Source organism: Rhineura floridana, chromosome 22 (assembly GCF_030035675.1).
Source record: "Rhineura floridana isolate rRhiFlo1 chromosome 22, rRhiFlo1.hap2, whole genome shotgun sequence".
NCBI lineage: Eukaryota > Metazoa > Chordata > Lepidosauria > Squamata > Rhineuridae > Rhineura > Rhineura floridana.
Genome location: NC_084501.1, coordinates 6141869 through 6156063, shown reverse-complemented (window position 1 = coordinate 6156063; position 14195 = coordinate 6141869). Strand labels below are relative to the sequence as shown.

Here is a 14195-nt window from a genome sequence, read left to right as displayed (position 1 = left end):
GCCTGGGTAAAGAGCAAAGTCTTCAAGGCCCGTCGCAAACACAGCAAGGAGGGTGCCTGGCGGAGGTCAGTTGGCAAGGCATTCCATAGCGAAGGAGCCACTACAGAAAAGGCTCTTGACCTAGTCCTCTCCAGTCTAGCTGCTTTTGTTGGGGGAACAAGGAGTGAACCATTCCTAGACGATCTTGTTCGACAGTGCCCCTGTGAGAGTGGAGGCCTTCCTTGTTTGGCATCATCACAAGCTGCTGTCCTTTGCAGATAGAGCCCGATTCCAGTTTTCCCAGAACTACCGTGCCCATATCCTTATATTTATCAATAATTGGCAGCCTGATTGGTCCATCAACTGATCTGTTGAAGTTTGGCAAGTTATCCAGATATGGAATAAATGGTAGTCCACTACACCAAGGACAGAAGTCCGATTGCTCCTTGAGGTTTGCTCCAGTCAGTCCAGAGCAGGGCGTGAAGTGAATATCTTCATTTTCTGAGTCATGCCCTTCCCCGTCACTCATTTCAAATGGGTCACGACTAGGGTGGGCCTTTGGGGAGAAAGGGGGCACTGCATGTCTTACCTCTTGATGGCACAAGAGGGGCCTGCACAAGTGCAATCAAATGGGTCCCAAGCATCACCCAGCTTTGCAACGGAATCACCTTCTGCAAGAGGACATTCGCATTTTCCCTGCTGCAAAAGGTTGTATTTGAGCTCTGGGAGAAGCTCTGTTATGGAGGCATGGCATTCAGGAAAAAATATTTGCATGGCACACAACCCAGTATTTCGTTGCCTGGAGATTTCAAAAGAGTAGAGGGCACCCAGCCATTGTGGCTGCCCCTTATCTCTGGGTAGGCAGCTGTTATAGGCCCTGCACAGCTTGATAGACAAGAACACATCCTCTGCAAGAAACAATTGGGACTCTATTTTATCACTTTGAACTTTGAAAAAGGATGTATTAAACTGAAATACTGAGGGGTAGGTGTTGGAAATATCTAATCTTCACCGTTTAGAAGTGATAAATGTTGCCTTTTCCTGTGGGTGTCTCTGAATAGCTCCCCTCGTGTCTTTAGAGCACACATGTCTTGATAGAAGAATAACGGCCAATATAAATGTTTGCTCTGCCACAAGAAAGGAAGTCTAAGTGACATGTTTAAGCTCAAACAAACCGCAGCGAAGGCTTTTGTTTCATGCACCAAAATGCTCAGGAAGGTTCTGTGCTCTGCCGCCACATACAAAAAATGTTTCCCCAGAATTGCTGCTTGGGAAGGAGTGCAGGCCAGTGACAGGCGGGTGTCCATTGGGACAGCTGGGGCAGAAAGCAGGGGCCCCACAGGGACCAGAGCCATCAACAAAGCAGAGCCAACTCATTCTAGTTTTTTAAAAAAATAATCTTTATTAAAGAACAATTTATAAACAATTAGGGAAATATGAGTAACAAAAAGGCATTACTAATAATATATATCCATATATAGCATATTTTCAAAATTATAAATGCAGTTACATAAATAGATCAAAGCAAAGAAAATAGTTTGTATGGATACTTGTTCTCCTGATACATTTGATTCCAAACATAATAAAACATTGCCCAATTGTCTTCATATTTATTTATTTGCCCCTTTTCCCCTCTTAGATAATACAGTGTGTGTGTTATGTGCCTTCAAGTCGATTACAACTTATGGTGACCCTATGAATCAGCGACCTCCAATAGCATCTAGATAATACTTTTATCAAATTGATAGTATCCCAGATTCTGTTAAACCAGTCAAGAATTGGTGGTACCTTCGCTTGCTTCCATTCTTTTGCAATTTCAATCTTTGCTAATATTAGTAATGTTGCAATCATTTCAAAATCTGTTTCCATAACTACGTCTTTCAAATAGTTTAATAGAATGATATGTGATTCAGTTATTGCATATATATTTTCCTAATATTTTTGTATTTTTTAACATTGTCAGAAGATATTCTAGTTTTGCTCCCATCCTCCTCTCTGCTTTCAGCCCTGGGACAACATCATGCAGCCCCCACCACAGCTCCATTTTTATGCAGCCCCTGACTCTTCCGAAAGGTGCCCCATTCTTCCATCCCATCAGAGTCCCTTTCTTTCTGTTCATTTCCTCTTGTTTCCCCCCTCTCCAGTCTTTTAAAGGTGTTTTCTCTGTTTTTGTGTAGCTTCAGAAAAATGGGGATAGTATTTTATTTGATAAAAATAACTTTTTAAAAAAAGTTTCTGCCTGGTTTCACGGCTTGGGGAAAAAGACGTTTCCTCTCCACCCACGCCAGCTGCCTGAACAATTTGGTGAGCTTCTGCCCTGTGAGTGTATGGAACAGTAATGTCAGAAAGGAATTGCTTTCACCTGCTTTCTGAGACAATAGCTGTCCTGGTTTGTTGTACTAAAAAAAGGGCCTCTGTGTTCTTACTTGAAAGTAACTCCACCAAACCCACTAGGGATTTTCTTCTGGGTAGGCCTGCATGGAATTGGGAATCCTCACCGAGGTAGCTATGGTGAAAATCAGTGGGGTGGTCTTTATTTTGGAACTGTTAATCCCTGACAAATTACACTCCCCCTCCCCAAGTGAAAACAGCTCTGGACCAAAAAGAGATTGCCCACTACTTTCAGAATGCCGTGCTTTTTTTGTCAGATGGAAATCCCACTGAGTTCAGCCGGCAAGTGTGCGTAAGGATGGCAAGCCAGTTGGGGGAATTTAGACAGATTTTACAATAGAGAAAAAGTTGAAATATTTAGGTATCATTATGACAAATAAAAAAGTTGTTTCATAATAATTATGAAAAATTATGGACAGAGATTAAGAAAGATTTGCTAAGATGGGATAAACTACAACTGTCATTAATGGTTAGAATATCTGTGATAAAAATGAATGTACTACCGAGAATGATGTTTTTGTTTCAAACAATACCTGTAATATCCTCTGATTTACCTTTTAAACAATGGCAAAAAGATATCTCTAAATTTGTATGGCAAGGGAAAAAACCAAGAGTTAAATTTAAACTACTACAAGATGCCAAAGAAAGAGGAGGACTGGGATTACCAAATTTGAGACTTTATTTTGCTGCCTGCTGTCTAGTCTGGATAAAGGAATGGATCTTACTGAGGAATAAAAGACTATTGGATTTGGAGGGACATAATTTGAAGTGGGGATGGCATGGATATCTATGGTATGACAAAGTAAAAGTAAATGTAGACTTTAATAATCATTTTATAAGACGTCCTCTGTTGAAAATATGGAATAGATATAAACCAAGGTTTTATTCGAAAATACCATTATGTGTTTCAAGTCAAGAAGCGTTTTATAGAAGAGAAATGGCTGGAAAAGAGAAATGGTTAACTTATCAAGAACTATTAGAAAATGTACATGGAGAATATATAATGAAAGAGAAAGAAAAACTGATAAAGGAAGGATATAGTTTTCAATGGTTTGCCTATTTACAATTGTTAGAAAGGTATAAAACGGACAAGAAAATGTATGGGTTTGAAATAAGTAAATCTGATTTTGAAATAGGATTGTGTACAAATGATGAAAATATAATTGCGAAAATGTATAAACTCTTACTGAAAATGGATATGGAGGAAGAACAAGTAATAGAGTGTATGGTAAAGTGGGCAAAAAATTTTGGTTATAACATACAAATGGATCAATGGGAAAATATGTGGAAAAAAGGCTTGAAATTTACACTATGCTATAATCTTAAAGAAATTTTTTATAAAATGATGTACCGTTGGTACATGACTCCAGAAAAGTTGTCAAAAATGTATAGTAATGTTTCTAATGTTTGTTGGAAATGTAAACAACAAGAAGGATCATTTTATCATATGTGGTGGCTGTGTAAAAAGGCAAAATCATTTTGGGCACAGATAGGTAGGACGATGCAAAAAATCCTAAAGATAAATATTCAGTCAAAACCAGAATTTTTTTATTGGGTTTTATGGATAAACAAATAGAAAAGAAATATGGAAGAATAATATTATATATGATTACGGCAGCAAGATTATTATATGCACAAAAGTGGGAAATGGAATCAACACCAACAATGGAAGAATGGCTATTGAAATTAATGGACAGTAGAAATGGATAAATTGACATGTTTACTTAGAGAAAAATCGACAGATACATTTCTTAAGGAATGGAAGCCTCTCTTAGACTTTTTGTTGAAAGATCAAAATAAAATGATGATACTGGGATTTGACGACTAATTAAGACAGCCTATGGAGAAAAGGGATTCTGTATGTATATATTAAGGGACAGGTTTGATGTATATTATATACTTATAGCTGATCTGCGACAAATCGGAAGTCAACCATTTTATTTTTATTTTTTGTTGTATTGTTATTTTTTTTTATTTTGTTTTGTTTGTTTTTTGAAAAATTTGAATAAAAATTATTAAAAAAATAAATAAAGTGCGAGGGGGGGCAGGCTGCACCCTTCCCCTTCCTCATGTTCATTGAAAACCTGAACAATGTCCTTCTGCATACTGCTGTGAGCTTGGTGGGAGTGTGAGGAGGGACCCTTCCACTGGTCAGGTCCCCACGTGTGTGAACAGAGCCCTCCATGTGCACAGAGGGCTCCCTTCTGGCTTTTAATGAACTCATGGTGAGCAAGAGGCACAGCTTGCCACTGTCCATCTGTCTCCTCTCCCCCCCCATCCATGAATACAAAGCAATTACTGAGATACATTTAGAATTTTTAGAACTGTTGAAAACATATTCAAACATCTTCAGCTGGGTCAAACTTCTCAGGCTGTTTAATCGGCAGGGGAGGCTTTGCTCCTGGTGCCAGCACTGGCACTGACCCACAACAGGGCCTTTTTGGTAGTGACTCCCCATTTAATGGAAGCCCTTTATAACACCTTGGTGAAGAGAGTCTGTCTCTGTCAGGGCCCCCTTCCGTCAGGATCCTACCTCAGGCCACCATCTGCTAGGATCCCACCTGTGGTCACCACTTTGTCACAGTCCCACCTCAGGGTCCTGTTCTTTATTTGTTCTCTCATCAGCACTAGCACAGATCTCGCAAGATCCTACTGCTAGGCAGCAGCACCAGCCACTCCCTGTTTCACAATATTGCCTTGAGACTTTGCCTTAGTCTCCTGCTGGTTTATTGTTACTTTGTGTCTGGGTGCACTTGCAGGCCACAACCCCCCTGTATCTTTGTGCCAATAAAGCATACAGCCCTGGGTTGCTCTGGATACTTGATGATACACTATCTCTTCACCGCTGCCACCATTTGATACTGTTTCTCCACCTTGGTAAATACCCTGCCCACCCTTCTGGTCTGTGAAAGCCCCAGCCAAGGATCAGACTTTTGGTAAACCAAGAAAAATATTTATTTATAAACACCAGGAAATAACAAGATTACTTAAGGTATATTTAACAAGCATATGGTTTCATATTTTGTGTTACTCTTTATGTTTCTAGTCATATATAATCTGCCTCAATACCAGCCTAATACAATCCAACCCACAACCAACAGCCTCTCATCAACCAACCACCCCCTCTCAACTGTCTTCCTCTCATTTATACCTTCAGCCACTCAAACGCTCAGCCAATCATCATACAGCATTCTCCAGCATTCTAGCCCATGTACTCTTCCCTCTCACTCAGTCCACTTACCATATATACTTTAATATACCTGCACTTACCATGTTTATAGTAATATCTATACACAGGGACATCACAGTCTCCCTCGCGATTTACATTCTGGAAGAAGTTTAAAACATTTATGTTCAACCAGGCTGAAATATACTGTTTGTGGCAACTTTGAGATTATTAGCTGTGAAAATATTTGATTGTTTTTCAGTATTTTAAACTGTTTTTTAAAAGCTTGTATTGTTTTAGTGGCCTTGGAGTCCTTTGGGAGGAAAGAGAGATGGAAATGTTATAAATAAATTAGCAAATATCATAGGATGTTCATTAGAGAGCTGGCTGTGCTAATCTGAGGGATGGGTGATCCTCATCATGTTCGAGCTGAACAAGGTCCATGGAATACCAACCTCCAGTTTAGCCCTGGCAGGGTGGGAACGCCCACCAAAGCACAGAGCCCTGCCTTTCTCTGCCAGGAATTTGAGGCTCATAATTAAGTCTCCCAGGAGTGAGGAGATGTCACTCCCTGTGTCAGTGCAAGTGCAGCTCACCTACCCCTTCCCCAATATAGGAAGGTGTTATTTACCTAGGGTGGGGTGGGCAACCTCTGGCCTAGAGGCCAAACGTGGCCTGCCAGGCCTTCCCATTGGCTCACCAAGCCATTTTGGGAAAGACGTGCCCATCTGCCTCACGCCTGACAATCATATGCATACTACTCCCTCCCAGCACTGCTCTTTGCAGTTGCCCTGTGCTACTCCTTCCGACCTCCAAACGCATCTGCATGGCTCCTTTCCACCTCAAACATCAAAGGTGGACAGAAGCCGCATGGGGAGGCTTGCAAAGAAGGAGATGGTGGTGGATACTCCAGAACTGAGAATAAAGGGGTGCGGAGGCTGCTGCTCATGACTCATTTCTGCTTAGACATGTGAAGGCGCGGGGAAAAATGGGAAAATTCAGGAAAAAAGTTCCCACCTTCCCCCCCCCCAAGTTTTTGGGAAAACAAACAAAAAGGCTTTGGAGAAAAATGGAGGAAACTGGATTATTCATTTTTCTGGGTTGTAAGTGTTCAAGGTCAAGGGGTCCTTGAGCAATTGAGCAGCACCTCTGTTTCAATTTCTCATCCATCCCTAGTTAGGGTACTTCCAGACTCTCGCTATTTTGGGGACGGGTTCAAGCACACACCGGCAAACTCAGGTTGCACAATTAAACTTAATCAATGCTCTTGTGCAACAAGCCTGCTTCTCCCCACAGCAAAGACAGGCTTTTCACAATAAGGAAAGTGATGGGAAGAGCAGAGCTTGGAAAAGTTACTTTTTTGAACTACAATTCCCATCAGCCCAATCCAGTGGCCATGTTGGCTGGGGCTGATGGGAGTTGTAGTTTAAAAAAGTAACTTTTCCAAGCTCTGGGGAAGAGTCATTTGTTGTGATGGGAGATTTTTATGTGGTGCAGAGCACACATTGTCAGATGCGTTATCAGCTTGAGGGCCAGCCTTACCATTGGACAACATAAGGCAACTCCCTCAGGCAGCAGGTCCTTGGGGTGGCTCCTCTTCCTAAGTCCCTCAGCCATTTTCTTCTGCATGGCACATGGCCAGGCCTGACCCCCCCCAACTACCCACTAGTCTGCTGTCTGAGGTTCAGTAAGGACACTATCCCATCACTATTTTTTTCTAAAATCACATAACCAATGTTGAAGTAAGATTCAATTGCCAGTTCCATCGACTTCTGTACATGGAATGGGGAGGGCTGCCATTTTGTCCTTTGCGTCAGGCACTTAAATGTCTTGGCCCCGTTGTGGATTCAGAGCATTGTGACATCTTTACTGTGTGTGAGGGGGGCACAGATTGGGTTGCAAACAGGAGAAAAAAATATGAAAAGTTGGGGTGTTTAGGGAACACCTGAACCAGTTCAAAAGTCAACTTTTCACAATGTGAAAACGTGCGCAGGCAAACACCCAGTTGTTCTCCATCTCCATCTGAAAGACCAGGACAATGGATTTCAGTAGTTGATTCCCAACTTTGCATGCATAGGATTGCTGCCTTAAAGGCAAAGGAGAGTGCCGGTGTCACAAAGCTCTTGGGGAGGGGGCAGGCACAATCCTGACCAAGCAAACCCAGCCTCAGGGTGTCGTGGGGCTGCTCAGGGAAGGCATCACTGGGTGCTGGCTTTGCCAGGCAGATGGTGTTTTCCCAACAGGTGAGAAAGATTCAGAATTTGAGAAGGCAGTGAACCACACTGGCGGAAGAAGATTAACTTTTTTTTTAGATAAAGGTGTAACACTGAGTTGCAGGCAGGCACTACAGCAACAAAGCAGAGATAAAAGCAGCTAATGAGCCCCCCTCACAGTCTTACGTTCGCCTCTAATTGCTGGAAGCCGCGGAAGCAGCAATAGCGAGATCCCTATGGCCAATTTCTTATACAGCACCCACTGGTCTGTATTGAAGCTCCCTGATCAAGATCTAGGAGGCTCTATTTATACCCAAAAAGAGCCCCTGGACCTGGAGGCAACTTAAGTTTGCACCTGTGATTTTAATTGGCTATACCTGTGAGATATTTATCTTTACTTGGATCTCATGCCTCTGTCTTTTGTTTATCACTTGTGCTGGGCAATGTCCTTGAGCTTTGCTGCAGCCTGTCCTGAGAACACAGGTCTGAGGCTGCGTTCCCAGCCCTTGGCAGCATATGTGAAAACAACGTCCTGGATGAGCTCGCTGGCATCCATTGTCTGTTTTGGTTAAATAAAGTCCTTTTCCCAGCTTTCTGTACTGTTATGTTCAACATAGGCAGAGTGAGAAAACCTGCAAATTGAGCTTGCTGGCCTAAACAGAGGTTCTCAGACTCCTGTACTACACAAACAGTCTGAGAAAGTAATAAACAAACCAAAGAGCAGGGGTGTGAGACAAGAGTATGGGACAGGGGAATGCAGCATGCCAAGCTAAATCTCCTCAGTTACATTGAGATGTCTTCCTGATTTATGTAGGGTCGCCATAAGTCGTTGTCGACTTGGAGGCACATAACAACAACAACAAACAGATGACATGGAGTCTGTGGGGTATACTCACACAGCCACACAGATGCTCTGCTGGATAGAGCAGGAGATCACATCGTTGCACAGGCGTGGGGAGCCTGTGGCCCTGCAGATGTTGCTGGAGTGCAACATCTTGAGGCAACAGTTTTCCCGCTTGTGTCTTAGAGAATAGGATGGGGGAAGAGGCTGATCCTCCGAACTGTGCAGCAAGCCTTTTCTGCAGGGATTTCCTGAAGCGACAGGGGGTTGGACTAGGTGACTTTTGAGGTTAGTTACACAAAAATCCATCCTCAGGGGACAATTATATCTTTCAAGGTGGTTAGCATTAACCAAGCACTGAGAAACAGAAATGTTACATCTCCCTCCCCTGTTGTTTTTTTTATAAATTTTATCCAGAAAGCGCCTCCATGTCAAATGTGAACATGACTTGGGAGAGCAGACAGAAGAACAGCACTAGGTCAAGAGGCCTGGGAGATCTGTACCCTTTGACTAGAACTTCTGGTTCAAAAATGGGTCACTTTGGGGTTGTGGTGCAATTGGGGAAGGAATGTAGGTAGAGGAGGGATGGAAAGATCTGCCAGTTACCCATTTTTCCAGTCTTAAATTCAGTTCTCCACGTATCTGCAGCAATTTGTGAATTATTTTTTTTAAATCCTCATGAAAATTCTCCAGCACTTTCTTCTTTAAAAACACAATTTTTATAGGTGATTTTGACTAATGTACACATTTTTGCAAGCAATATAATTTTTCTCATCATATAATATATTTTTATATTATAGGTTTGCTAATATTTTCATTTTTCTGCACACCTTCCCCTAATATATGCATTTTTGTAAACATTGCTTCATTGGCGAATTGTATCGCAACATTCAAAGAAGTGTGAATTTTGAAGGACGGCCGTGTTTCAGAAAGTGTGGATTTGATAGCATCGCCTTCAAATGGGAACTGAATCTAATTCCTCCCCCATCCCTGGTGGCAGAGAAGCTGCTTTGCGTGCAGGAGATCCCAGGGTCAGTCCCCAGCAACTCCAGGTAGGGCTGGGAAAGGCTCCTGTCTGAAAGCCTGAAGAGCTGCTGCCAGTCAGGATGGGCAGTACTAAGCTAGGTGGACTCCCGCTCTGGCAGTATAAGGCAGCGTCCGAGTTCACGTGTTCCTTGAAGATTCATTCCTTCCTTTTCTGACCACGTAGGATCCTTTGGAGAAGAAGAGCCGGAGAAAGTGAACGGAGTTCTGGGAGAATCTGGAACTTTCCAGCTGAAGACTTCAGAGCCATTTTCACAGATAGCCTGGACACTTAATAGAATCCAAGGTGTTGATGTCCTTGTGCTTACAAAAAAGGACCCAAAAGAGAACTGTAAACTCCTTGTAGTATCTCAAGCATTTGAAGGGCGTCTGAATGCCTCTGAGGACTGCAAGATCTTCCAAGTCAGTCCCCTACATCAAGAAGATTCTGGCACATACGTGGCACAAATAAAGCAAAATGATGGTAATACAAAGGAGAGCTTTTCCCTGCAGGTGTATAGTAAGTATTTCATGGTGTTGGGGGTCTCTCTCCTCCCCAGGGGGCTTCCTTTATGGAATCAATCCATCTCTTGTTTGGTCTTCTTCTTCTTCTACTCCCTTCTATTTTTCCAAGCATTATTGTCTTTTCTAGTGAATCATGTCTTCTCATGATGTGTCCAAAGTATGGTAACCTCAGTTTCATCATTTTAGCTTCCAATGGTAGTTCTGGTTTAACTTGTTCTAACACCCAATTATTTGTCTTTTTCACAGTCCATGGTGTGAGCAAAGCGCTCCTCCAGCACCACATTTCAAATGAGTTGATTTTTCTCTTATCTGCCTTTTTCACTGTCCAACTTTCACATCCATACATAGAGATCAGGAATACCACAGTCTGAATGATCCTGACTTTGGTGTTCAGTGATACATCTTTCCATCTGAGGATTTTTTTCTAGTTCTCTCATAGCTGCCCTCCCCAGTCCTAGCCTTCTTCTGATTTTTGTCTCCAGTTTAGTTAATGACTGTGCCAAGGTAATCCTTGACAAGTTCAATGTTCTCGTCAACTTTGAAAAAATGGAAATGGACTGCCTTCAAGTTGATTCTGACTTATGGTGACCCTATGAATAGGGTTTTCATGGTAAGCGGTATTCAGAGGAGGTTTACCACTGCCTTCATCTGAGGCTAAGAGGCAATGACTAGCCCAGGGTCACCCAGTGAGCTTCATGGCTGTGTGTGGATTTGAACCCTGGTCTCCCAGGTCGTAGTCCAACACCTTAACCACTACACCACAAATCCTCTGTTGTCATTACTTTAGTCTTTTTGATGTTCAGCTGTAGCCCGGCTTTTGTGAGTTCCTCTTTAACTTTCAACAGCATTCATTTCAAATCATTACTGTTTCTGCTAAAAGTATGGTATCGTCTGCATATCTTAAATTATTGATATTTCCCCTTCCAATTTTCACATCTTTATCTTGGTCCAATCTTGCTTTCCATATGACATGTTCTGCATATAGATTAAACAAATAGGGTGATAAAATACACCCCTGTCTCACACCCTTTCCGATGTGGACCCAGTCGGTTTCTCCATATTCAGTACTTACAGTAGCCTCTTGTCCAGAGTATAGGCTGCACATCAGGAGAATCAGATGCTGTGGCGCCTCCATTTCTTTTAAAGCATTCCATAGCTTTTCATGAGCTACACAATCAGGAGAGCCAGTGTGGTGTAGTGGTTAAGGTGTTGGACTAGGACCTGGGAGACCAGGGTTCGAATTCCCACACAGCCATGAAGCTCACTAGGTTACTTTGGGCCAGTCACTGCCTCTCAGCCTTCGAGGAAGGCAATGGTAACCCCCCTTTGAATACTGTTTACCATGAAAACCCTATCCATAGGGTCACCATAAGTCAGAATCAACTTGAAGGCAGTACAACCAAACACAATCAAAGGCTTTGCTGTAATCTATAAAGCGCAGGCGATTTTCTTCTGAAATTCCTTGGTCCGTTCCATTATCCAACATATGTTTGCGATATGATCTCTGGTGCCTCTTCCCTTTCTAAATCCAGCTTGGACGTCTGGCATTTCTCGCTCCATATATTTTGTTGTAGAATCTTGAGCATTACTTTACTTGCATGGGATATTAAGGGAATAGTTCAATAATTACTGCATTCCCTGGGATCCCCTTTCTTTGGAATTGGGATGTATATGGAACGCTTCCAGTCTGTGTGCCATTGTTTAGTTTTCCATATTTCTTGACAATTTTTTGTCACAATTTGGACATATTCAGTCTCAATACCATGTAGCCTCTATTGGTATGCCATCTATTCCTGGTGATTTGTTTCTTCCAAGTATTTGAAGAGCAGCTTTCACCTTACATTCTAAAATTTCTGGTTCTTCATCATACGGTTCCTCCGTGAGTGAATCTGTCATCCTGGCATCTCTTTTATAGAGGTCTTCAGTGTATTGCTTCCATCTTCCTTTTATTACATCATGGGCAGTCAGTGTGTTCCTCTGTTGATTATTCAACATCCCTACCCTTTTGCTTTCCTTCTCTCTTTAACCATGTTAAGAGTTTCTTCAGTCATCCATGGAGGTCTTTCTCTCTTTTTAACTAGAGGTATTGTCTTTTTGCATTCTTCCCTGATAATGTCCCTGACCTCAGTCCATAGTTCTTCTGGTTCTCTGTCAACTAAGTTTAAAGCCTCAAATCTGTTCCTTATTTTTATATTCTTCTGGGATGTCATTTAAATTATATTTTGGCATTATGATTGCTTTGTTGTTCTTCTTTAGCTTTACTCTGATTATCGATACGATCAGTTCATGATCTGTACTGCAGTCTGTTCCTGGTCTTTAAAAAGGGATATTTTTGCCAGAGAAACCCCACTCTTCCAGACATTTTACACGTAGGCAAACATTTCAGTGTGGGTGAGATGGAACAAAAATGCCTACATTTCTCTTTAATAAAAAAGGGACATACCTGTTGTTCTAAGGAGAAGTTTTTCTTAAGCTTCTGCTGCCATTTTCATTTATTTATAATCTGCCTCATTTGCCTTTCTGCTAATTAGTGAACATGTGAATATCATTGTCTTTTCCCCTCCCCTGTCCAGAGCGTTTATCTGCATCTGACCTGGGTGTCGACTGTGACAAAAGTGGTTATGATGGCAGGAATGGGACTTTGCGGCTGAACTGCTCTGCAGGGAGCTTGGAAGAGGATGTGACATTCAGCTGGGCCCCAGCCAGCAAAAGTGAATCCTCCGGGAAATCCCTCGTCATCCAGCACAACTTACAAGACGACGATTTGAATTTCACCTGCACAGCAGAGAACCCTGTTAGCAACGCCTCCAAGACAGTGTCCTTAAAGGAAATCTGCAGTGGTAAGATTTTCTTTCCGTTTTTTTCTAGGCAGAGTCATACCTGTATTTTTAAGATAGGGTTACTGTCCTGTTTGTGGATGCCATTCAAAGGCGACCCCCGACTGGGAAGACAAAGAACCCAGAAATGATCCTTGGTGGTTTTTTGGAATAAAAAATGTTGCTGTTTGGGTGGGGTTTGGCTACTTTAACTTAGAAGCGGAAATCCCACAGTAATAACAATTCTGCAACTGGTACGAAATATGACAGTGAGCTGGACCAGCGTTCTAGTGGGCTGGACCAACCGCTTTTTCCCAAGACGCCAATAAGCATTTGAAAAATCCCAGCTCTCCTCTGCAGAGTGTTTTAGGAGAAGTCTTGTTTGTGGTGCAGATTTCCACCATGGATATCTGCATGTGCTGGGACTGGGCCCCCGCTGATGACAGTTAGTAATGAAAGATCCCCTAAGCCAGCCGAGGACTGCCTAAAGTCTCCATCCACAGTGGAAGGCATCGCATCCTGTTGCTTGTTTTAAACAGAACTGCCTCTGTGTGTTCACAGAGCAATGAATATCATGCTCTCTCCTCTGCAATGTTTCTGGGATTTTGTGACACGCATCGATTTTTGGAGCAGAGGTGCATGTGAGAAATCCGATGGGTGTTAGATGACATGAGTGGATCCAGGGGCAGATCTTTTTTCCCTTTCAGATAAACTCATGCGTATATGGTTACCCGTGCAGTGTATTTTGTGGGAGGCCTTCCTGCTCCCCCTTCTGGTGGTCCATGCCCCTTTACCATTGGGGCAGGTGGGACAGGGGGAAACTTCCCTGGACCTACCCTCCAGGTGCCCTTCCTCTGATCTTCCTCCTTTTCTCATTCCTCAATGGGGGGGCACCCAAACACAGTGCTTACCACCCACGGAGACCGCGTGTGCACATGCGTGTGTGTGTCAGTCTTTTGAGCTGAACGGGGTGGCTTTTACTCACCAGCCCACTCCCGCGCCTCTCCTGAAGGGTCAGCGCAAGCAGGAAAACATTACCCAACCCCCCCTCCAAATTAAACAGAAAGCCTGCACCTTCCTCTCCTGTAAGCCCCTCCATCATGCAATGGATGGTCTTTTAGGGTCAATGGGACACTGTCCCCCCACCAATCTCAATCTGGCCTCAGCCAGCTCCCACTTACCTGCCTGCCTTCCTACTTACAACCAGGCCAGGGAGGGGCCCTGCCTGTCAACTTCTTCCT

At 42.9% G+C, this 14195-nt stretch overlaps 1 protein-coding gene across 8 annotated transcripts in view; it reads left to right on the top strand.

Annotated features, from left to right (window-relative positions):
- Positions 1 to 14195, top strand: part of LOC133374993 (SLAM family member 5-like) — a 48026-nt gene that overhangs the window by 521 nt on the left and 33310 nt on the right. For all 8 annotated transcript variants that reach the window (XM_061606410.1, XM_061606408.1, XM_061606407.1 and 5 more), the window contains exons 2-3: positions 9801 to 10133; positions 12712 to 12978. In XM_061606410.1, the coding sequence (XP_061462394.1) occupies positions 9801 to 10133; positions 12712 to 12978 (600 nt within the window). The remainder of the gene's footprint in view (positions 1 to 9800; positions 10134 to 12711; positions 12979 to 14195) is intronic.